Source organism: Ambystoma mexicanum, chromosome 4q (assembly GCF_040938575.1).
Source record: "Ambystoma mexicanum isolate Mex_15411 chromosome 4q, UKY_AmexF1_1, whole genome shotgun sequence".
Classification (NCBI taxonomy): Eukaryota; Metazoa; Chordata; class Amphibia; order Caudata; family Ambystomatidae; genus Ambystoma; species Ambystoma mexicanum.
In genome coordinates, this window is record NC_090928.1 from 1,107,471,470 (window position 1) to 1,107,497,650 (window position 26,181).

The following is a 26,181-nucleotide window of genomic DNA, read 5'->3' on the forward strand; positions in this document are numbered from 1 at the left end:
ACGGGAGCAAAAACAGGGCTGTTTGAAATGCTCACGATGCCTGGCACCAAACGGGAGTGCACACTGCCGGCCGATCTTCACTTCCACTTCTCATCAGCAGACCCTCGATCGCGTTGGAGATTCGGGCCCGACAGGCTCACAGGGGCTGCAGGGCGGACAGATAATATGATGGCGGCTGGATCCCTTGAGGGAAAAGGATTCGCCGGCCAGCACACCCAAAATGGCACAGACCCCTCCGAAAGGCTCTCCCGAGAGGAGGGTTATACGGTTTCCTGAGACCAATTTCCACCAGAGAAAATACCCAGATGATCTTCTGGCAATCCTCTGCCCTCTGGACTCGGAGAACTGGGGGTTCAGTCTCCGTGTGGAGACAATTTTCCTCGTGTTTTATAAGGAAAGGGATCCCAAAGAGTTCTGCCAACGTTTTTCCCTAAAGCTGTAATTGAGTTTCATCTGGCACAGACAATTCATCTACCTTTATTCTTTCCGACCTCACCCTTGCAAGGTGGAGGATAGTTTTAATCATCTTGATTCTAACAGAGCACTAAGTTTATATATCTACCAGACTAAGATATTTTGAGTGGACGACCAGCTTTTAGTTGGTTATGCCCGGTCTCGCAATGGCAGCTCTGTCACAAAGCAGTCTCTGTCGCACTGGATTGTCCTCCATGTTAAGGCATGCTATGGTCTGGCTGACCTTTGTGCATATTCTAAGAGGGCACTGACATCTAGGTTGTCTCTTCAGAAGGGTGTGCCCGTTCTGGACATCTGTCTGGTGCCTATTTGAGCTTCATTGCACGCGTTTGCCATACACTATTGCCTGGGAGGCATGCTAGTTCTGGTCGTTGTCTGCTCGGGTGGATCATCGTGTACTTTCTGGCTCCTCGTGTTTCTCGTGCCCCTGTGGTTGTTCTGTATTGGGACTCTGATCATTTGAGGAGCCTGTGGGAAGAAGCGCTGCATTGGAAGGACAATTTATGATGTTCTTTCTAATGAACAAGTTTCTCTCCATGCAGATACTACATCGACATTCGGTCTCCAGGGATGTTAACGAATAGAAAACAGAGAGTGCCTTTTTTTACCGGAACTGAAATAACAAAACAAAAATGTTTTTTATTCAAATGCATATTGGCGGTGAGGTAAAGGGGTGGAGAAGGGGTTGGTGAGGGTTTAGAAGCACAGGCAAACAGGAGGTGTAGGAGGGTTGGGGTTACATCTCTACTTTTTTTGGTAAAAAAGGTTTGGTAAAACAGTATTCTCTCAAAATTCATTCAGTAACATCAGATAGATCCAGACATTCCTATCCATCCCATGTGATGATCATATTTTGGGCTCTGAAAGTGGGGACAGTTGTTGAAACAGAGGTTTGTCTGCCACCCTTCATGTACCTCTAACATCATGGCCGCCAGTGATGCCATTTTGAGCTCCGTGCAGATCTGCTGTGCCCCCTTTTGGGTATGGAAAAGGTTTATGAGCAAGTCTTGCACCTGGGAGGTATTTCACCAGATGGACCTGACAGGAATAAGTTCATAACCAGAAACGGCATTTCCAAAGGTAAGTGACCTCTTCTTTCCATTACATGCATTTAGCTGTTCCACTTCGGGCTCACTTGGACCTGCTCTTTAGTTTGATACTTGAGCATTCCCAAAGTCATGACAGTGTAACCAGATCACTATGGCCCTCATTACAAGTTTGCTGGTCCGAAATTAACTGTGTGGGTAAAACCGTACTGGCACTGTTTTCCGGACCGGCAAACTACGAGTTCTGCTGGCATGTGCCGTACCGCCCGCCAGGTCTGACATGGCGGGCGGAACGGCAACCGGCCATAGAGATGCACGGAAATACCGGCACCATTACAACATGGTGCCGGTGTTTCCACGGTCCACATTCCCGTGGAGCCCTATGGTACTCCACGGGAATGGGGATTAACAGAATTGCCGGCGCAGGATTTAACGGACCACTGGGGATGTAATGCCCCGGTAAATCCAGCAAGTCCGGCGCCGGTAATTCTCTACGGGTCCGGCGGCAGCCTACCGGTTTTACCGGCATGGCTACCGCCGGAATCGTAATGAGGGCCAATGTGTTCATTGCACCAATAGGAAGCTTTGCTTGTGCTGACAAGTGATTGGTCATTTGGCTGGCTGCACTCCAAAGTAAAGGACCTAGAAAATAGTTCTAGCCGAAGGGCGCAAGAACATCCTGACACAGCAAGAGTTAACCCAATCCTTTTCACCTCAAGCCTTGCTTTATTGCCAAGAAGAGTTGAGTTCCAAGCTTGGTTATTGATGGCGGCAGCTTTGCACAACTCCTGGACGTGTGGCTGCATTATTCAAAGGGGAGCAGGGTCTGAAACTCGGGCCACCGCCAAGCTAAACCTTTTGGAGCAGTAAGCTGAGGAGGTAGAGAGGTCATAAGTATTCAAAAACATATAAAACCCGACTGACGTTTGCCTATTCCTATAAAAGCACGTACGGGAAAAAGCGGAATCAAAATGACTTTCCAAGCAAAACACTGGAAGAAAAGTTATATATATATATATATTTGTTTGTTTGCATTGGAGGGTGGACACTGTTTACCACAATCGGCTAGAGACCGCAACAACCACTTTCTGATTTAATCGCACAAGTAAATAGTTAGGCTGTTTGTTTATTATTTGAATTTATGTTAATGCCATCAATTATGGTAGTTTAGGAAACTGGGAAAGCATCTACTGTGCAAAATAAATACTGGCGGTCCAGTGCGTGCGCCGACATTCCCATTGAGGACCCCGGCCATGCAGCAGACGTTCCCATGGTACTCCGTCTACTGCACTAAAGATGGAGGGCGCTCGGCGTTAGAAGGCACGTACATTTATTTTAATCCACTTCACTTTTCCCTGCGTATTTCTCACTGTGGGACAGAAAGTTCTATGTGCACTTCTGGCCCAGGGCCCTAAATATTTTTGATTTCCACTGGCCAGGTTTAGCCGTCCTTTTCCAAATGAGGCCTCGTTGAGGCCTCATTAGCAAAGCGAGTCCCAAAAGCACCCCCTGAAAGACCATACGTCTCTCGGGGTTAGTATTTCAGAGGGGTTTCCTAAATACCACTGTTGTGGCATTCCAAGAGACCAAGTGTGCAGGGCTATTCCTTCGTTTGGCCAAACGCTCACTGTTGAGCGTGACTGAGCAGCAAGGCTCAACTGTTAGGAGAACTGGCGACTGCTGTACAGTCCAGGTTGCGCGGACGTGCAAGGGCTACCGAGTGAGGGATGGCCCACACAGGTGAGTACTCCATATGTATATATTCTATCAACAAGAGCATGCGCAGAAGGCAAGAGGCACCTCAAGATAAGTAAACACAAAAGTACAGATTCAAAGCAGGATAGTCTGATTTATGTAACCTTTTCCAGCTATTTGTGGAGTTCTACATCCAAACGGGAGAAGACCAGCAAAGTTACCAGGGCCATATGTTTTCAATTGTTCCTTGAGATAAAAAAGGAGCTTTGCCATGAAGACCTCTATGGGCCAATAAGATGGGTTTGAAGCAGATTCTGGCCATGATGTTTATCCAGTGACGCTTCCTCCCAGCTCAAGAGATATGTTCTCTCCTGGGGATATCGTACATGATCCGTACAGCTTCGTTTTGAAGTACCTGCATTCTCTTGATGCAGTTACCACTTGCACCAGCCAGTAAGGCATTGCAGTAGTCAAGGCAAGGCATAATGATTGCTCCGACCAGAGTTGTACGCGTTTTGAGGGACAGTAATGGTTCCACTTGTCTTAGTACTCTCAAATGGTATTGTAACGTGTTTACTATCCCATCAATATGAGATTCGGTACTGAGCGAGGCATTCATATACACCCCCAGAGTGTTCACTTTCTCTGTAACTTTGATGTTGAACAGTTCGATATTCATATCGAGAAATTCTGTTCTTAACTTGGCTCTAGGCTGGGTGGATCCAAAGATTATTAATTCAGTTTTTGTGGAGTTCAAACACAACCAGTTTAGCGACATCCAGTTTTTTTTACGAGGCCTTGGATGTAATCAACTCGGGCAGTGTCAGTTGCATAATCTCTACTCAACTACATAACGGAGTTGAGTGTCTTCTGCGTAGTTGGTAAAACAGACATCCAAGGATGTCAAAAGGTCATGAGTGGTCTCAAATATAGATTGAAAAGGGCGGGGGGGAACAAGCAAGCTCCCTGTGGGACGCTATAGGTAATTGACTCGGCATTGAAGGACGTATTTCCCCAGCACACACACATGACTGCCTGTTACTCAGAAAAGAGCAGATCCAGTTTGTGGCTTCATTAGAGCACCCCCAAAAGTGGACAAAGAGTTTAGTAGGTGTTTGTGATCAACCAGATCAAAAGCCGTGGAAAGATCTAAAATAATTAGCAGACCAGATTTGCTTTTGTCAAGGATGTGAAGCATCTGCGTCTTAACATCCAGCAAGGCACTTTTGATACCGTGCTGAGCTCGAAAGCCGGATTGTTTTGGATGAAGAATATTAGCGTTTTTGAAATGTTGTTGGAGCTGCAATGAGGCAACTTTATCTATGGTTTTCAAGAGGAAAAGTGTGTTTGTAATTGGCCGAAGGTTACTGGGATCTTTTAGGCTTAAATTAGGTTTTTTTGATAGAGGAGTAATTACTACATGTTTGATGATGTCAGGAACATTCCCATAGACAAACAAGAGTCCACAAACCGCACCAGAAAAGGGCCAAAAATATGTGGATTTTGTAGAATGAATTTAGGTGGAACAATCTCTCTGGGACAGGATGTCGGGCGCATATGTTTAAAGACTCTCTAGCATTTTGTCTATTGATACGCGAGAGAAAGCAGAAATTGGGACAGATGTTAATGTTAGATGCCGTGACAGGACAAGGATTTTTCCATAGGGATAACATTAGTACCCTAAAAGCAGAATGCAACACTGGGTGCTCCTGCACTGTGACAGCACAAGGGACTGGTCAGTGCTCCCTAAAGAAATTAATTGCACTGGTGAGGGTTGGTGAAAAAAGAGCCCCTCACCCAAAATCAGGTTAGGAATGTATTTTATTTTATTTATTTTTTATAATTTTAGCAGTGCACAAAAACCACAGCCATCAAGGCGCTAGTTTCAAGACAGGAAAGAGGGTTGCAATTAAAGGTCAGAGAATGTCTTTGAGGATGAACCTTCACAAGGGGTCCTCTAGGTGAAGAGCCACGTTTTTAGGTGCTTGCGGAAGGTCTAGTAGGCTTGCTCAGCTTCCAGTGTCAAAAGTATGGATTTCCATAGTTTCACTGCAATCACCAGGAAGCTGGATCCTCCAGCTCTGACCAGTCTGAATCTCGGTGTGATGAGGTGGTTGGCATTGGGCGGAGTGAGTCGGCCTTAAGAACTGGGCTTTTTAAGATGTTTGTGACAGGTAAGGGGGGCAGTGTTGGACAGGCATCTGTGGGTGACTGAGAGAGTTTTAAAAGCAATGCATTTGTGTATGGTGACCCAGTGCACGTCGTTTCTAGCTGTGTTATGTTCTCATCTAGGAATGTTAAGGGCAGCTCAGAGAGCATCATTTTGAATAACTTGAAGCTTATGTATATTACGTGTTGAGGTGCATGCAAATAGCACGTCGCAGTAATCGAGTCTGGTGCCTATTATGGTATGGGTGGTAGTGAGGCAGCTGTTGGTGGAGAGGAATGGTCTGCAGGCATTCATGAGCTTGCTGGTGTGGGCTGCTGAGGAGGCGATAGTGCTGACTTGGCAAGTGAGGGGGAGGGCCACATCCAGAGTCTTGGCTGTCAATGGTGAAAGAGCAGTAAAGTAGGTTCTTGGGCATAGTTGAAGAGCCCACGAGGAGAATTTCGTTTTTTTCATCGTTGAGGGAGAGTTGGTGAGAGGCCATCCAGTCCTTCATGGTTTGGTAGACTGCGTGCATTATGTCTGAGTCGGCTGAATAGTCACTTTACAGGGGACAGAGTATTTGAGTGTCACTGGCGTAGTTGGTGTAGGATAAGCTGAGTGTGTCCAGGAGGTTTAAATAGGGGTTTGGTGAAAATGTTGTAGTGTGTGGGAGAAACACAGGAACCTTGAGGCATGCCATAAGAAATAGTCTGCGGGGGGCAGATGAGAGTTCTGAGAAAACTCTGGTGGTTCTGTCAGTCAGGAAGGAGGCGATCCAGCTAGTAGCTTCAAAGGTCAAGTTGGCTGCCGACATGAGGCTCTGGAAGAGGATCTAATGGTCTACCAGGTCGAACGCTGCAGAGGTGTCGATGAGTAGGAGTAGTGCAGGTTTTCCTACATCCTTAAACTCATCAAGCTGGTTCTTTAAGTCAAGCAGCGCCGATTCAGTTCCGTGACCCGGCAGAAGCCCATCTGTCGGATTCCAAGGATGTTGTGGGATTTAAGCTATTGCTGAATTTGGATGTAGGCTACTTTACGGAGGATGGGGACTGTTGTGCTGGGGTGGTAGTTAGTGGGGAAGAAGGGGTCCAAAGTAGGTATTTTGAGTAGCGGAAGAACCCATGCTTCCTTAAGGCTTGTGGAAACCGAACAGGCGGAAAAGGAGGTATTAATGAACCTTGTGATGAAATGAGTCAGGGCGTCCAAGCAGTCTTTGATGATGGCGTCTGGGCATGCACATCCTTTGCACCATGAAGGTTTCAGACCTTTTAGGATGAGTGTGACGTCTGCTTCTGAGACTAGGTTAAATCTGAATGGCGGTTGTTCTCGCAGCGTGATAGTAGGTGGTAGATGATGGACTGTTGTGTGGTACAGCTGATGGAGGCTTGTTTTGATTGAATTTTCTTGTGCAGGGTGGCGATTTTGTGTAGCAGAGTGTTTTGGATGTTGGTATAGCAGGTCTCGTCTTTGATAAGATTGGTAGGGGGTGAAGATAGGGGAGTCCAGTTCTCTAAGGATGGTAAAGAGTTCACAAGTGTTGGATTTAGCATTTTATATTCTGGTGTTGTGGGTGGTGACATTTGCACTTGGTATAGCCTGTTTGTAATTTTTGGCTGAGGTGGCGAAGAGGGCTTTGTTGGGGTCAGAGGGTGTTTGCCTCAATTTGGCCTCGGCCTGTTGTTTTTCTGATCGTAGAGTTTGGATGTCCGTGGGTAAACTGAGAGGTGGATTTGAGTTTGCGTAGTGCATGGGGGTGATACTGTCAACAGCCTTTGTGATCGTTTTATGGTATGAGTCAGCTAGGATGTTTGGTTTGGTGTGAGGAGGTGGTACAGCTAGTAGGTTACCGAGCAGCGGCAGAATTCGGGCTTTAATTAAGTTCCGCAAGCTGCGGGGTATTGTGGGCGATAGAGGTGTGGCGTAAGTTGATGGCAGGTCATTGGTGGGGATGACAAAGGATATGACATGGTGGTCAGTCCATGAGCAGGGGAGATTCGAGAGGACAGAGGCCTGGCAGTTTAGGTCCACCAGCCAGTCTACGATACAGCGTTTTGGCGTGTGCTAGAGTCAACATGCGGTGTGAGAGTCCTAAGGCATAAAGGGAATTTGCTAAGGATAAGGCGTCCATGTCTTCCTCGTCGTTAAAACCATGATTGAAGTTGCAGAGGAGAATGAGTTTAGAGGTAGGTTTGATGTTGATGCTGAGGATATGAAGGAGGACCTGGGTGCTGATGGTGTAGGTGAGGGATAGTTTGATAGAAAGTGTGTCGCAGTTTGGTATCAGGGGGAGCTGAGCTGTCTGACAGGGAGGGTGTCTCTGGCTACCAAAGCTACCCTCCACGTCCCCTGCCTCTGGAGTCTAGTCTATCGTTACAGAAGATGCTGAATCCAGAAGGGATTGCTAAGGAAAGAGTAGGGCCAGAAGCAGCACACTTCAACAGTGGAGAGGGCTGATTAGGTAGGTTGATGTTCGCCAAGGTAACAGACTGGTTGCTGGAGGTATTATTCTGTGGAGTGGGCTGTTTAGGGGGGGTTCATAAATGTGGTAGTGATTGTACGATGATGGGTGTCATTCAGTGGGGTAGCAGGATGCTTAAGGCGGTATGTGCTAGCCTTGCTGGAGGGCACCATGCTCTGGGGACTATTTGGTGAGGTGGTAGACTGCTTAGGCAAGTTACTGCCAGACATGCTGAGATGGTAGCCTGCCTCTAACTGGTTGGTGTTTGAAGTTGTAATGGGTGGCATTGGGCAACCTGCTAGTAGCCAGACTTGTAGGCACATGGCTAGCAGCGGTGTTCTCAGGATTTTGACTGGCGTGTGGCTGGAAACGCAATTGGAGGCGTTGGTCAGTGGTGTAGAGAGTGTGTCAGGCGAGCTATGGGTTATCTGGCAAAAAGGCCTCGATCGGGATAGGGTGGTCAGTACACACATTGGCAGTCGGGCTTGTGAGATAGGGCCTTTGGAGTTTGAGGTTTCAGTGAGTGTCTTGTTGGTTTGAAAGGTTTGCAGCAAGGCAGGTGTTGGGGGAGGGAATGGGGGCGTAGGCGTTCCCTGGGAGAATAGGCATAGAGCTGAGGAGGTGGCTTCGGCGGTCATGTGTGTGCATAGGTGGGTATTTCTGAGCGGACATGATATTCCTGTGCAGCTAGGGCTCGGTGGCAAAGTGTGTGCGCAAAGTCGGGCTTGCCTTATGATGCCTGTGCATGGAGCGCTGGTGCTTGCTAAGGCGTGATGAGCTGGTTTAGGGTCAGAGAGGCAGTGGGCTGAGAAGCGGGGTGCTAGGTTGCTGGCGGGACTGAATTTAGATACGCCCTGCGAGTTCTCATACAATGAAAAAGCAGCACAAAAGGAAAATCATAACTAACCGGGGGTAACACCGCACCCAATTACCCTTTTTGAGGCTCATTGCACAGCTGGTTTGGTGGGAGCATTTGTTGGATTGTAGTTGGGTTCACCCTGGGAGTATCCTAACGGGATCCTATCTATAGACCCAGTGCCTAGTTCAACAACCATGCTTTGTTCCTGTGAAAGAGTAAGTGGGATGAAGATATCGTCAGATAGAAAAGAGGGAGGGGGCTGCCGTTTCAAAACCAGGTATGACTTGTTTGTGAATGGTGCCTGGATTCTAGGTCATAAAGATACATGTGTGGCAACTACCTAGTAATTTTGCTGCTACCAAAATGGCAGTACCTTTAATGAATGCGACCCCCGGTACCTCCCACCTTCCCCTCAATCTAATTTATACCCCTTCCCACCCCCATATATTTATTACATTAAATTTGACAGAAAAAAGTCAAAGAAATTCGATCAAATGTTTTAGGTCAATTATGCTAATACCCTTTCAGTGAAATGGACCACTCACGATATCACATCTCCAGCTAAAGTACTTCTCGTAAGCACAACAGCACCGCCGGTGGCTCCACTGGAAGCTTTCATTTGAAGATCTTCTTTCTTGCTACTGAAGTTGCCCCTGTATGAACAAAATACATGAACTGACCCCATAGACTTCTCACCTAATGAGGGCCCAATCACTAACTGCAACTAGTCATACATTATTATCGTCGATATATGACTGAGGTTCTCTGTGTATGGATTGCCTCTGGCAAGACAAGTACTATCTTTAACAGCGGGCCCTAACTTTAACATTAGGTCCCAATTTACTCATGGCGACTGTTCAGCACCAGGTCTGGTATCCCATTTAGCCAATTAAAAGCCAGCGTGTCTCTTACATCGATTCATACGAGTGACTGAATCCACTATCAGAGACGAGCAGAGCTTGAGAATTGCCTATTTGCCTTGGCCTCTGGAGAGTGAACCTATACCGGGCCAGCACGCAGGATGGAGAGATAGCTGCTAACACAAGAGATAAAAAGTCTTACAAATGGTCATCCACCACAATGAGCGTATTCTGCTGGTTTTAATCTGAGATGCCATGTAGCACAAGGGTTTTGTTTCCCTGTTTGGGAACCCTCACCACAGTTTCTGTTTGGAAAGTAGTTATGTATGCTAAGGTAAGCCAAGGAAACACAAAGAACAAAACCCCCATCTGACTTTCTTAAGCTCAGACTTCAGACCATTGTTCCCTACTGAATTCTGTGGTACCGTACCCTTATTTTATGACGGGACTGGAGCCATAAAGAAGCTGATTGTGTTAGCCAGAATGCAAATGTGTTGCTAATAGATTCTCGAGTAGATAGTAGCAGCTGGAGTCACTGCTAGGGCATTCTGGAGTCACCTGCAGTTTAGGAATTTGGTTGTGTAACTACCCCGTGACCTCTGTAAGGAACTCATGGTGGGAACAGTAAAGACAGACACAAGTGATCACAGTTCAAGGGTGTTTATTAAACAGAAGTGGGTGAGATAAACGCCTAATCTAAACCTAGATGTAAGATGGGAGCAAGCTACGATCATCAAATAATAAGGCAGCCCTAGTGCCGTCTTGTCAAATAAAAAAGGGCCTATACTAAAAAAAATATATTGCCAATCCTTACCGCTAAGTTACAAAAATAGTTTGGGTTAATGTTCACTAGAAAAGATAGAAGTGTTCACAAAATGATATATCAGGATGTTATGGCTGGGGTCTCCCTTGCCCATGTTTTAAGCACGGGACAAGGCGGGACTCTTAAGCAAAACACACTTCTGAGCTTCTCCGGCACGAGGTTACAGTGGTTTTTAACAATATCGGGAGCTTCTGTGCCCAAGTCTCTTCCAAGTCATCCAAAAAGCCTCTTTCGTCAGAGGGCTTGATGAATTAAACAAACTAATAGTTCATTCTGTTCACACAGTTTATAGGGTGGCTTTGTTTCACCGGGATCCCCCTCGTCTTGTTACAATTCCTTCAAACAAAATGTTTTTTCTCAAACATTCCCATAGGGTGATTTGCTTTTTGCCCAGGAGTCCCTAGTCAGGATTTCTCTTTAACCCCCAGTCAGGCTTTTTCTTAAGCCCCCAGTCAGGCTCTTTCACTGAGCCTCCAGTCCGGCCTCCCCGCAGTTCTATCATCACACTGTTCTCAAATGGGTTACTATTTATTCTACTTTACATATATCCCTCAGTCAGGTTTGCCTCCGCAATGTGTCAAAGACTTTCGACTGTACGAGGGGTTGGACTTAACCCTTTATGACCACTTTGACATCTCAGACTGGCCTCCTCTGCAGCCCTCCACGTTAGCTTCCCTCAGTCGGGCTCAGACCAACAACCCACTGTGGGCATCCCTCCGTCGGGTTGACACTTGCCACAGTTCACAATCTCCCAGACTCACTGACTTTGTTGACTTTACTGCATTGGCTTAATAGCAGGAGCCAAGGTTTTCAGTGAGGTGGGGGCCGCCTTTTTGTATTTTTAGGGTCTTCCTCTGCCGGATGCGGACCCCAGTTCCCCCTCTTCCGGGCTCAGACATTCTCGCTCTCAGGGTCTCCCTCTGCTAGGCGCAGAACCCAGGTCCACCTCTTCCAGATCCAGACCTTCTCACCTTGCTTTAAGGGCCTCCCTCTTCTGGGCGTGGACCCCAGGTCTCGATTTTACAGGCTCAGACCTTCTTGCTTTGCTTCAAGGGTCTCCCTCTTCTGGGCGCGGACCCTTCTCAAGGCTCAAAAAAACATGGCCTCCCTCTTCTGGGCTCAGACCCTTTTTACACAAATGTCAAAATAAAGGTATTTTAAACTTGAAGTCCCAGAGTGCACCGTGATTTCCAATGGAACTTGTTGTGAGGTCAAGGTCTTGCACACCTGCCCCGCGAAGGCCTGAGTCTTTGAGTCTGACTTAGGGGAGGATCTCTAGGTAGGGCACTGTCAGGCAGTCCCAACTGCCCCTGGGTTGGCTTTCTGGTGGTATAGACTCCCCACCACTCTGCAGCCTCTCTGGTGCTCACCGGCTCAGGAGTTTGGCCTTCCTTGTGCCTCCAAGTCTTAGAGTTCTTCCAGCTCTGGCTCCTTCCGCTGGCTTCTCTGCTCCCTCCAGCATCCCCAGCTCGTTCAAAATGAGCTCTCCTGCTCCGCCTTTTATACTTCCTGGGAGTAGTGATTAAATTCAGGTGTGCATAGTTGTGAACGGAGGCCTGGCTTTGCCTGGCCTCATTAGTGGGACAGTCTGATCTAGAAAGCGGAGAGTCTGTCTTCTATGTCCGTGGTTCTCTGTCGGTAACTCTCATCCTCCCAATCTATCTCTCCTCCTCGTCCCGGTGATTTTAGGGAAAACCAGTGTTGAGGGAATATGGTAGTTGTAGTTTTTCCGAAGAATATCGGAAAAACCACATGGATTTTCGTCAGGGTAAAGGGTGTAAATGCAGTGTTGTGTACAAATGGGTTGTTCACAAAAGTATCCCATAATGACAGAGGGGACGTCACATAGGGATGTACTTGAACAGGGGAAATACTGTCTTTTGACCTCCCAGGACCCCCTTCCAAGGTGATCCTCCCTCTCTTGTCTGCCCCCGAGGGTTGGGATCCAAGAGTGATGGCCATTCCCCGGCCACCTGAGTCAGGGATCCCGGGAATAGCATGGGAGAAACGCCTCAGGTTTCTCACACCTCTATGGGGAAGCTGATTGACACATCTATGGGGAAGCTGATTGACCAGTGGTGATGTAGTTATTGGGGGTCAATACTGCTACATTGAACTGTCAGCGGGGCTGCAGTGAAAAACTCCATGCGGCCCGAGGATGCAGTTGGTGTCTGCTGGCAGACTGGTTATGTGAGATTATTAAAGGTTTGTACATGGACACTTCATAGAGAAGGCTTCCTGCATGTGCAAATGATGCCTGTGTGTTTTGATCAGAGCATTGTTTGTTGTTTCATTGCTTTTGGAAGTTTTTCAATATTTCCTTGTGCCCAGGTGATGCACCATGTTCCCACTACAGCTGCCTCCTCACTTGTGGTTTCCAGCATGGCTCAAAATCTGCACTCGCCACTAGGCATTGTCTGGTGATATTGGACTCTTGGCGATCAGAAATGGTGTGGTGTATGCATGTGTAGAAGTGATGTGGCGAGTTACTTATTATGGCTGACTAGTAGCTTGAAATGTGTAACCCTGGATCCCACCATGCCATCTTCAAGCACATGGGCTTTATGGTAGAATTTAGAACAGAAGTGCACCACACCCATCCCCCAATTTCAATATTTCTCTATGGAATCATGAAATGATAAAGATGTATAAGATTCATTCTCAATCTAAAAATGTATAAACTCAAAAAAAGAAACTTGTTCCAAATCGTAAAGATGAATGGCTGATCTGTGCTGTTCTATCGACTTTTAGAATCCCCACATACGGGCACAACTGCTTAGCATAATCTGCAGGTTTACTTGGGTTCCTGATCATTCATAGTTATACTCTATACTCTGCGACAGTGTGTGTGATTCAGTCACTTCTCCCAAGAGGGAGCCCTTTCCTTTGAGGCTAGGGAGATAAGCCTGCTACGCAACATTCCCCCTTGGGGGTAAGCGGGACCTCACAGGGAGACACTCCTCTCTTGGGAGTAAAGACTCCCTTTTCAATGAGGTACTCCCTTTTCATTATCCTCAAACACCCAGTCTAACCCTATCAGTTAACAAGCAACCAGACTCCTCTTAAATATGTTATTGTAATGTAATGACAGAAGAAAAGTATCTGCCTGGTACTGTGAAGTGTAAGAACAAAGGAGTGATAAGGAATGCCTGTTTGTCAAGTACTGAGACGAAGAAACTATGCAGCGTATGCCTCCAACACAAAGGAAGGACTATCCTGAGATGCTGGGAAAGCCCCAGCATTGTTCAGTATTAGTGGGAGGAACAAGAGAATTTCAGAACGAGACCCGGCAATAACAAGCTAGCTGGAGACGTGAAACTGTTGACTCATGCAGGCTGCGTGAGAGAAGTGCCCACAGTGCACAAAGTGGGGAAACCAACTAAAAGAAGTCTCTCCCATGGTTGTTAGTCGACGAAGGAGTGAGGAGAAGCCTCAATCCAAAGGTGTTCAATCCAAAGGTGCTCAACCTAAAGCACACCGAAGAGCGATACAGGAAGGTCTATTTACAGATGGAAGAAACCAAAGCAAAGGAAATTGAATTGCGTGGTGTTGTGAGAGGACCGAGAAACCCATACCCTCTACTCGCTGATTCCACAAACACACACTGAGGTGTATCCAATGATACCACGAACAGACACGGAGGTGTATCCCACTGGTACCCCGAACAGACGTCGAGGTGTGTCTAACTAAGTTAAGTGTGCAAATCAAAGTGCCGTCCTGACCGAAGACCGAAAAGAGTCAGATGCCGACATGGTGACGCAGCCCCAGTTAAACAAAGTTAATGGGGAGAGTGGGAGACCCGGGGCATGTGTGACGCATATGTACAAGTACAGAGAAAATACGAACATAATGATTGGAGAGCGCCTACTCATCCCAGTTAGTGGCAAAATCATAAGAAGAGAGATAATCATTCAGGGATTCATCATACTCGTCCCAGTGAGTGGCAAAATCATAAGAAAAGTGAGAATCATTTAGGAATTCATCATACTCGTCCTAGTGAATGGCCATATCAAAAGATGAACACGACTCCAATATGCACTCTACCTACTTGTTTCAGTGAGGAGCTAAATAACCAAAGGAAAGAGTTGTTGTGAGCATATACTTGTTCATCCTTAAGAAGAGATAAGGGTTTATTTATTTATTGGACATTAGTATGGCACCGATACAGAAGTGTTTCCAAGACCACAAGGCAGGAAAAGGGGGGGGGTTACATGGGAAATTAAAGGAAAACGGCAAGAACAAAAAAAAACAGTTATATTGGCTTTGTGACACTCCTACCCTGCAAATGCATGAAAATGTGATAAGTGCGAGGGGGTAGGGGAAAGAGGGAGAAGTGCAATAGTGGGGGAGCCCTCCGGGCCCATATTCAGAGACTCAGTCAAGAATCAATGAAAGCCCAGAGAGGAATTTGAAGAGTCAAAGGAACCAATATAAAGAGGCCTGGAAAAGCCCATTGAAGGGGATAGCAGAAGTCTATCTAATGATCCCATATTGAGGAGAACTTTTCTGAAAAGCAACCCAGGAGAGGGGAGCCATTCTACTGGTCCTTTGGTTGTGTAGTAATAGCGGTAGGTTCAACCTCGTTATTGTTGGACAGAGGAGAGACTTTTGATTGTGGACTTCACCATTGACCACGCGCACCCTACTTTAGTTGTGTTAGGCAGGGAAAGGTAGGCATTTTCCTTTATTATTTTCCAGTCTGTCCTCTCCTTCTGCCCTACCACAACGCACATTCCTTGTACCTTCCCATCTATGCCTAGTTGCCTTATAATTGCAGGCCATGATCTAGAAAACTGCTTCCCTACTCCTTTGACCATCCACATATGTCTCTGCCTGCCTTTTTCCTCTTATTGTCATTGACTTAGGAGGTAGGGGTGGGCCACTAACCCTCTTTAACTCCTCTTTAAACCTCTTGCCTCAGCCCTTTCTTCCAGGGTCTACCTTCTCTCCATTACCCACTGTGTGTCTCGGTGCTACCTTGTCGATGGAGAGTGTCTCCAGTAACCCTTAACCTTCCATGACACTTCTGCTGCCCCCACCTCTGTCTCCTCTCTCTGCCAGCCATTTTAGTCCTTTCTTTGGCATCCTGTTGACACCTTAAAGTTTCTTGATGAGCCACATTCCATAACAGTGCCCTAGCCGACGCATGTTATGTTGGTGTACTGCCAGACTGGGAAACAGAATTTTTCTGGCTGTCCAGGGTAATGCCCTTTCCAAGGTTTTCAGATTCTGCTATTTTCCGGTGCATTCAGCATTCATAATCCAAGTCCCACTTCATGCAACCTGGGAATTAAGTATAAGTGAGACAGTGCCCCATAATTAGGCATAATAACCATACTGCAGGATGCTGAGCTAGCATCCCCTGGCACATGCCTGAAGCTGAGCAGAGTAAGTCAAATGATGATCCTTTGTGACTGACAAATAATATGTTTCCTCTTTTATCCGTTTATTTCCCTAACATAAGTGTTGTTTTGCATTTACAGACTGCCTGTTTTCGAGAAGAAAGAGATGTCCTAGTGAACGGAGACAGCCAGTGGATCACGACCTTGCACTATGCCTTCCAGGATGATAACTATCTGGTGAGTTTTGCTGCTCTTCAAGATTTCCTTAGGTGCCCTGATCATAGACAGTAACGAAAGATGACCTCCACCTGCAGGAAGAGTGGGTGATGTCTGAGATCAACTGGGTTCTTCTTCTTAGGATAGAAAGTTATAGTACACACACGTGTCTCTGATGTGATATTTTGTACAGATGCCATAGTTGAGTTCCTTAATGACATTAAGTTGCTAAAATATATGTTCTTTTAGGAAGAATCGAATGCCTATATTTTCGCCATATCACATACCTCTTATTTATCATTTGTTTGCATTGAAAGTACAAATTATCCCGATGGAAGCTTTTTATTTTGTATTGCAATCCAATTATGTTTCATTTCTGTTGGGCTCATTTCTTTATGTTCGGACTGTGTAGCAAGAGATGGCCTTCGGTTACATTAGTTTTGCTCATTGGTGGGGCTTTAATGGCACTATTGGTCTTTACTACAAGGTGGCCATTTAGCACCACTTAGTGAGGCTGCATAGTTTTGGCTCAAAGGCAGTGTATTCGAGCCACGGCTAGTAATTTAGCAGCAAACATAGGGAGTTATGATGTTATAGATATATATGATGTGTGATGAAACAAAACGCACACTGACATGCACTTGCTGACTGATGGGCTTGAGATGTTAATTGTGTTCATGCTTTACTGGGATGCAGCCTTCCTCTATACAGCAGTGCTCCTTCAGCTATACAGGGTACATACAATGTCTTTGTGACTGGGAGCAGGGGGCCGTCCTGTCTGCCCGTAGGAGTTCCCTACTATGGGCAGACAGGACGGCCCCCTGCTCCCAGACAGGATTATCAAAGCCATATCTTTTGACTTTGCACATTTTTGCTCTCTGGTGGTCTAGTTATTCTTTTTTTTTTTTGTTTTCATCCTAAGAGTCGGTGTGGACGAATAACCATTGTTCTGCAATGGTGGATTGGGCCGCCATTTTGCCTAGTGTGTAGAATTTGGATTTACGCCATGTTGGCTTTTCTGATGTGGAATTCCATAGACATTTTAATAATATGGGGAGTTGCATCTGCTCAATACGAGGCTCCCTCAAGCTTGTGACCAGAGACTTGTTTCTCTCTCTTTGGTTGAGCTTAAAGATGGAGCATGGAAAAGGGATAACCCTTCCAAGACCAAGGTTTTCAGGCAACTATTTTATGTCCATGATCATCTGGCAGTAGCACACAGGGCAATAGATATCTGTCGGAGTACACACTGTAAGTGGCTTCAATGCAGCACTCCAACTAAGTCAATGTCTAGTCTGCCCAATGGAAGCCCTTATTTATATATTTTTATGTAAAGGTTCTTTAAATCTGGATGATGAAGCTTATATAACGCCCCTCTGTTTGAATCCCCCTGACCTCACTCAGCCAAGAAGTAGGTTTGTTTTGCAAATTAAAAGGTTTATTTGAAGAATTAAACAATATATATATCACACTTTTATGAACCAAATAATATTTGAATAGCACACTTATGAATATGGACGGTAATCAACAATGGGTAATATTACAAAATTAACAATCTCTTTAATCACTTAGGAGTATGAATAGGGAAGATACTGTAGCAGAGAAAACTTTATCTGATTCAAGGAAATGCAATGATGGGAAAAAGGCAACACAGAAATAAACTTGATATGATTTCAATCAAAAGATAATATCATCACTTTTCACTTGTGACTACTCACTCCCCCCAGTATGCAATAGGAAGAGGTGGAAATGAGGGCACACTGGTTTCAGAAATACAATCAATAATGCAGTTCCAACCCAGTTCCCCCAGCAAGCTTAGAGAAACCGGTATGATTTTTAAAACAGGCAAAAATACTTTTGAATGTGATTACAGTGAAAGTGAAAATATGCTAAATTGATTTTAATTCACTAAAGGAGATTCAGCACCAATGAGAATTACTTTAGATTGGTTCAGGTCAACACTAGCAATGATTCATGAATGATTATCAACTTGAAATTGAAATTCAGCAGTTGCAAACAAGAAACCGCTATTCTGACATGTGTTGAAATTGAGCTAAATTGCAATTCGCTGCAATTTTGCCGCGTGCGTAATTCGCGATTACGGAAAAACTATAATGAATGGAATGTCTTATTGGGTTTGTTGGTTGGAAAGCTAAGGATCTTAGCTTTAAAATGACAGTTAAATTCCACTTCTAGGACGTGCAGTTCAAAAGTTAGAGGTTTTTGTGAAGGTAGATTTTCTGAAATAAAGTCAAGATTTCCAAATTGACAGATTGCGCTTTACGGATTTGAAATCAACAGGATGGACACAAGATTCTATAATGCAGTTCTGGACAAGTTAAAATGGATGGAAGAGGATTACTTTAAACTAAGAGATTGGTTATGGACAGTTCTAGACTAGATACTCACTCCTAGGCTTTGGAATGGAATGAGCCTCGTCGCAGATCTGGTCAGAGGTTTGGCCTTCACTTGCCATCGGACGGTCTCGGGCACTGGGTTCTGCTCACAGCACGGCCTCTGGTCTGGGTCTGACGGGTTCTGGATACAGCGCTGCTTTCTGGGTCTGGATCTTGGTTCTAGCACATGGTTCTTAGCTAGAAGCAAACAGCACGCCCGGCTGTTGAAATGTTTGGTTAGGCCGCGTGGAAGTTTAGGGTTTAGAATCAGGTTGGCAAAAGATTCTGAAGCCTGCTGAAAAGGATTCAGCTTTTGGTTTAGGCCTCTCTGCTTCAAGGTTCTAGAGTTTGGGTTCTAGAGTTTGGGTTCTAGAGTTTGGTTCTATCTGTAGTCTGGATCTATCTGGAGTCTGGCGTCTTTCTGCAGAGTGCTTCGCAAGACATCAGTTGAAGAGTGGAAAGAGTCCTTTCTGGGTCTCAGCAGTCCTTATTTATGTGTTTCCTAAGTGGGTGGGAAGGCTGATTCTACATGCCCAACCCTCTAAGGATTTGATAGGTTAGAGGATTCCCTGTCCCCTGACTGGAGAAAGGATCAGCGTGTCATAATGAGTCAGAGTGATGCTGTGTTTATGGCTTAGCTGAAATCCCTCCCCTTGCTTTTTCATAGAAACTCTATTTTTCCCAAAAGACATATTTCCCAGATACACAAGTTGTTCATAATACATATACACATCACAGATTAATTAAGGCATGTCTCTGTTCAAGTCCCATGTTCCTACGAGCATGGGTTCAGAAATGACCACTTATTCGTGCTTTTGGTGAGTTTCCCAATTTTGGTTCTGCACCAAATGTGATACATGCATGCAGTTCCTCTCTGGGCATATTACTGTAAGTTCTTATGTTCATAGCAACAACACTGCAGCTCCAATATTAATAAATTCCAGGGTTTGGTCTCAGAACATCACACAGCGTCCAGCTTAGTCTTAAATTGTGAGTGAATTTTTCATTTTAAGAATCCCAAAGTTTCATATTTTTGTCAGCTTGGTAAAATTTGTTATAAGCAATTTTATAAAACATATATTTGCTTTCAATTCAATACACACAACGGATTGTCTCCGCCCCCAGAGCTGGCTTGACTCCGAGGTCACATGTCCTGTCTCTCCCAGAACAGTTGTTGACCAGTCACACCCAAATCAGCATATTCCTATTCATCCCAAAGAATCCACTGTCTTGACTGAGAGCAACATGCCAGGGTGCCTTGGCTAATTCCTGTTCACACCTGTCTGTCAATCTCTTGGCCAAGGGCAGAAAGAAGCTTCTTTTGTCCAGGGAAAAGGTGTGTAATCTGTTTGATCCCAGTGTGGGAAACTTTTTAACTCTGCAACCAATGTCTACAAATTGTATTTTCTTACAATATAACCCACATTTTTAATACATACATTAAACAATTGCTTCCTTCAAGTCATTTCAGAATATAGTTTCACCCCTTAGGCTTCTGATAGCAAGTATTTCTTTGGCACAGTTTGGGGTTCCATGTTCATCTTTACAACGAAAATGGTTTAAAACGCCGGCTTTATGGTGGAGGTGAGTAACGGTATTGCATCAATTTTTGACAGCTGTCTTTCCATCCGTATCTTTAAAAGGGGATTTTGCTTGATAGCATATGATTGTTGCTGACATTGTATTGATGTGGATTCTTGCAGTAGAGTAATGTGGAATAACCAACAAAGAGGTTGGATCTTTTAGGTGCTTTGAGAGCCATGATTTTAGCACATTTTTGACAATCAAGAAAACAAATTCCCAAACAGCTCTGTTTCCTTTGGCAATCAGCATTGATATTTCCAAGTGGTTTCAGGCTACTTTGTGGGTAGCACAATGGTGGTTTTTGGCAGTGATCTCCTATGCTCACTAAGGTAGGCAAAAGTGGATGGGAGCCTATTTTTCAGGTTTTCACTGCACATTTTCTGGTGATTTCTGGTGAGCAGCATGCTTCCCAGTGGCCATCATGATGTTTCTGCTGCCAGCAATGCACAGTGATGTTGCAGGGCTTGGATGAGTGGGTTGATACATCCTACAACACTGTACTACTGGTGCGACTTGGGAGGTAACACTTGCATTTAACAGAAACAGGGTACATACCAGGCTGATCTTTGTGGAGACAGATTGTCACAGGAACTGTAGAGGCAGGAGCTGGCTGAAAGCAAAACGACACACAGAGAAAGAGAAAGAGAAGGCAGGCAAATATACTGGGTAACATGGATTGATCAGAATAAAGGGTGTACTGAAATATAAGGGGTCTCAAGGGGGATTAGGAAAGGCCTGGGATCGGTACCAGCTGATTACTCTCAACAATCGTGCAGTGAAGTCATGGGCAGGATGTGCTGATGAGATGGTTGTACTTGGTGTAAGGGTAAAGCTGAAGACCATATACTGAGTCAGGTAAGACTCCAACAAAGTAGAGTAAGGCAACATAAGTATTTCCCTTATGTGATCTTAAAGGAGACCAACTCAGGGGGTCACACTGTATACGGATATAAAGCTGAGACACAGCAGTCGACTAATGTGTAATCAAGATGGAAAAGCAGAGTGGATAAAATAACCAAGTGCAGGATAGGCAGAGAAAAAAGGCAAAGGGCAGAAACTGTAGACAGAAGCTGTAGATGGAAGCTATAAAAGCACTACGTGAATGCTGGTGTAGAGGAAATCATGGACCAAGAATTAGAACAGGTATTAGAGACTCTGGCAAGGAAAGTTGGCACATATAATCTTGGAAACCTAGAATTCTAGGTATATCATGAAACATAAAGCATTAGTCATAGGAAAGGCAGCCAGTCACTGCTAACTTAGTGAATACATGGCTCAGGAAACCTAGTGCACTAGTCACAAGACGCCGCTGCAAACTCATCAAATAAGTGGTTCAGGAAACTAAGTACTCTAAAAAGCAGGTACTTAAACTATGGATAGAAATCTAGTAAGTAAAGCATGAAACTCAGATGGCAAAACAACATGAGTGTGGGGTGGCTGCTTTGCCAGAAACAAGGCGAGCCTGTGATCTGGAGAGGGGTGGGGGAAAGGGGACAGTAAAACAAGGTTTTGAAGAAAGTCAGAAAGGCAGCACAAATATCTTCAGAAAAAAGATTAGCTTTAACAGAAAACAGTAAAGAAGGTGAAAATCAGCTACAATAGGTAGGATTCAGCAGGCAAAAGCAAGAAAGCAATGAAAGGCTCAAAACCCACTTAAAGCAGACCTCCAGGAAAAGGAAGTTGGTAGAACACTTGCTAATCCTCAGAGTGAGTTTATGAAGTCCTCCCAGGCCACAGCCCACCAGGGTGGAGCAGATTGCAGCCTGAGGCAGCTGTGTCCAATTGAACCTAGTCCAGGCATCAGTAGCTTGCAGCAATGAATAGCCATTAAGGCCTCTCCCTCTCGTGGTAGCCTAGCCTGCAGGACCTTGTGACAGGCAAATGCAATCAAGGTCTCTCCAGCTTGTAGCAGCTTGTTGCAAGTAAATGCATTTAGTATGCCTCCCCCAGCCCTTTGCCTCTTGGACAACATATATCTACCAGAATGCATCAGCTGGTTTAACCCATAACCCAGAATGGAAAATGAAGTAGTTTGGTCCAAAACTACAGCAATAAAACAGGTAAATGAATGCCTTGGCTGTTTGTGGGTTTTAACATGGTAGTTATGCTATGAACAAACTCTATGAATAGGTGCATATAGTGGTACTGGGTAGCTGGCGGGTAGATTCCTAACAATATCACTGACGATTGAACATTTTGTTTAGCTTACCGCAAATAAGTGCCTTTTAGAAACATGCTTACAAACTTTAAACCATGCCAGCCCATGTAGAAAGATCCTACATAAATCTTGTTTGCGTATACTCATTTAGGTATGGATAGGGAAAAGGAAAATATTAGACCTGCTGTGTTGCCCGTCAAGGCAGCTGCCTGCTTGCTTGTTTATAATGCTGAAACCCATTGAGGTTAGAGTTTCAGAGTCTACTTACTGTGGGGTCAGCGTAGGGATCAAAAAACCTGGTCAACTTAATATGGCTTAGTACCTGACTCAACATTTGCCTCTAAGATGCAATTGCATGCATGCGACATTTCTTCTGTATTGGTAAAGTGGTATTCCCATGCACGTGCATCCTAATCACTTTTCTAATTGTAGTAGATAGTGGCAGTAGAGGTCAGTGGGTTTCAAAAAGCATAGCATAGTAGGATAGTACAAAAGATGGCTACCATTTGCTACAGGTAACCACATCAGAGCCAACACTGCCAATGCTTGCACGTTGAGAAAATTGAGGTCGTAACTTTGTGTTTAGTTACCAGTAATTTTGTTTTTAAATCACCTTGAAGTCAGTTCTTCTTGGTCTGAAGTGTTTTGTCTCTATTATTATCAAAGGTTACAGTGCTTCTTATAATATTTATCTGCGGCTCCTCATTGTGCTTCTTGCATTTGATTTTACATCATTCTATGATATGATATGATAAGTCATTTATAACGGGCATCTACACAGGTGTTTCCAGGCGCGAATCAAGAATTCTAGGTCCCCGGCATGTGTTTCGCTGTAGAATAGCTTCTTCAGGAGGAAAGAAAGTGATACTGAATGTTGGCGATCAGAGTTTGCGAGATCCTTCTACATCACTACGGAGGATCGGCACAGGAAAATACCTTAGTAGCAATGGGCTGTAAGCAGCTTATCGTGCTCCCTATGACATGGGAGATAAACGGTGTCCGCAGTGTGACCGAGGGCAACGTTTAACACAATGCCTTTTTCTTTTCTACATTTCAAATTGTGATTATTTTTTTTTAAATACTATGTAAAATCATGCCATGTGATTTACAAATCACTTTTTGTGATTTTCGGAATTCACATATCCTCAAAGTCAGGTGTTGATCATAGCTATAATACTGGGCAGGTATCCAACAATTCAATCTGTTTTTACTTTTGTATAATAATAAGAGTTGAATTCGAAACATTTCCGGTTATGTTTGCATTACCTGATTTTGTGTACGATGGAATGCACTTATAAACATAATATGTTATGTTATTGGGTTATATAGTAATATTTGACAGTGCAATCGTCTTTTGGTGTTTCAGGACCTGAAAGGGATGGATTGGATTGTGATTGGTTAGTGTGAGAAGTTAGTAGGAGTAGAAAGAGGACATAGAGGCTGATTTTGGTGCAGCATTGAGGCACTGGTTCTGTGTGCAGGTAACCTCTGGGTGTTTTTGAAGGTGCTGTATCAGACGAGGTCCCAACCTATCAGACTCCCACCCTAACCGCCACCACATCCCTCCACACTGCCAGACCACTATAACAATGCATGTCAAGCACCCTAGACCGTGCCTTCAAATAACTCATACAACATGCATGAACTTGTCTGATTCACTTCTCAAGCTCACACCTGATACAAAAAACATACCTGCTGTACAAACTCACACTGGATAAACCAAATACCTGCTGGATGTTATGTATGGCATCGGGAGCAAATTTGTGTGGTTGCTCAGTTGTTGATGCCTAGAGCTTGTCGGGCTCCATTGTACCATCCCCACATATAGGGTTGAATGACCCTGAGGTTGGAATATCTGTGAGTTGTCTGGGAAGGAGGTGCCAAACAATGTTCTGCTAATTTGTGCCCCGAGTTTGCACCCTGGCATATCATTATGTGACCAAACGTGACATAGGCTATGACATAGCCTAACATTGCATAATATAGTTTAGCAAGGTACAACAAGGTGTAGTAAGGGATTAACATGGAACAGAACAACGAGGCACAAACAGCATAAAAACGCATTTTAAGAGACATCATTTTCCCTCCCACTCATCAATAGTGTCATTGTCTTTGCTTTGCCCTGGTAGATGCATTGTACACAATGTGTAACAAAGGTCAGGGTGGAGGTGCCCCCTGGAGACCTTATTCATTATCATACAAGCAGAACTTTGGGATTATGGGAGGCATGAACTTTTGGTTGAGAGAAACAGCAGCCTACAAAAAGAAGAGCACAGGAAAGCATTCCTCCTTCCTTAGAATGCAGCTGCAGGATTACTCTGCTGACAGGTAGGGGTAATGGGGAGGCTATTTTATTCTTATTATGCTAGGGGGAAGAGAAAGGGTGTGGTAGAGATGTCCGGACTGTGAGTAGCTCCTGTAGGAGCCTTCCCTGGAACTGTTTCAATTCGGTCGTTGAATTGAGATAATGACGGACTCTTAAAAATAGGTTTTGGAGAACTCTTGAGCAGTGTAGGACTGGCGTACGGGGAACGCTGGAGGTTTTCCGGTGGGATTCCACACCATGGATCTCTCCAGTGTGGATTCCCTGGTTTTCTTCTCCTCTTACCTTCTCTCCCAGTGACCCCAGCCCCTTCCATTTCTTCTCGCCCCCCAATTTCACTTTGAAGCAAAGCATATGGTATTTCATTTCCAGTAGGTTATTTCTCACTCGTAACAAATGTTTTATGTCATCTTTTTTTGTCACGTTTAACTGGTTTCCAAGTCCCAATAAAGTGAATGATGTTCTTTAAAATTCATTATTTGGACCCATTTGTCAAATGTTTTTGAGCAGAGAACCTCCCACCCCACCAAACTCACTTGATTTTGGAATGCTTGCCACATTACCTTGCGCAGTGTAATATGTGGCAACATATCCAGAGCCACTTTTGGTTCCCAATCCACTCCTGCTCTTGAGTTCGCCATCCTTCGAACATTTATTATTGGTATGGGGTAGCCAGGGGGATAAGGATATCATGCTGTGACTATTTGTGGTGTGGAGGGATTGTAGACGAGAGGGCAAGAGAACTATCGATTATGTTTTAATGGTGGATGCCATGAAGCTGGGCCTCAGTAACCCTTGGGCTGTTTGTTCAGTATTTTAGATTTGAGCCAGAGTCTATACGAAACTTCACACAATCAAAAGGGGTCCGTTTTGGTACTATAACTATCCCATTCTTTCCTTAAGAGCCCAATGCTTCTATTTCTGATAGCGCAAGGGAGATGGGTTTGCTGTGCCTGTGGATTCTAGCTCATGTGACCTGTATTTTAGAGCATCTAAAGAACATCTGGGCTAAACATCTGAGCAGGAAGACGGAATTTCCCTAGCAATGGCGGAGCCATTCTTTCAGACTGGTCTAATTAAACTCTTGCGCCATTCGCCAAATTTCTCATCTTATAAGATCTTTACCATGGCCATTCATCTGCTTTGCATACAAAAATGTCATCTTTCTCCTGAACCTCTCCGTATACATCTTCACCTGCCTCCCCCATCAGTCCATTTGTGAGGTCAGACCCTGCAGAGTTTGAGCACTCATTCACTTGAGCGGCAATTCAGGTTTGTGAAAATCACCTACACAGAAGCCGTCCACTATGCAATTGTGTAGCATACAATGAAAGCCATTATCCTTTGCATGAGAGCTATTTATATGAATCTCTTTTACTGCCCAATGCGTATCATTCTTTGTTATGTGCTGAAACCAGCTGGACATGAAAAAGTGCCGTGCACAATCTGCCTTCCGTCTCCTGAGTTAACCCAAAATTACCTGAACAGTGCTCTATTTCAGAATTAACTTAACCGGGAGGATAGCTCAGGGGCAGCGCGTTTGTCTTGGAAGAAAGACAAAGCAGAGCAGCACGGTTTTGTATCCCGGTCCTGGTACTCAGAGACTGGTCTCTGGTATTAAGCATATTATTAAAGATTAATTAATGAATTGAGTGCTCATTAATAGCCTTGAACTGCATTTTAGTCAAATGTGTTCATGCATTGTTGGTTTTCATCGCTTTTTAATTTATTTCTTCATTATATTGAGTATTTGTTTTTCTTTGTTTTAATGCGGAAACTCCTTAATACAATTTAGTGC

The 26,181-nt window shown here is 44.7% G+C and overlaps 1 protein-coding gene across 2 annotated transcripts in view; it reads left to right on the plus strand.

Annotated features, from left to right (window-relative positions):
- Positions 1 to 26,181, plus strand: part of CDC42BPA (CDC42 binding protein kinase alpha) — a 1,600,792-nt gene that overhangs the window by 307,198 nt on the left and 1,267,413 nt on the right. For both annotated transcript variants that reach the window (XM_069608679.1, XM_069608678.1), the window contains exon 4: positions 15,848 to 15,943. In XM_069608679.1, coding sequence (XP_069464780.1) covers positions 15,848 to 15,943 — 96 coding nt within the window. The remainder of the gene's footprint in view (positions 1 to 15,847; positions 15,944 to 26,181) is intronic.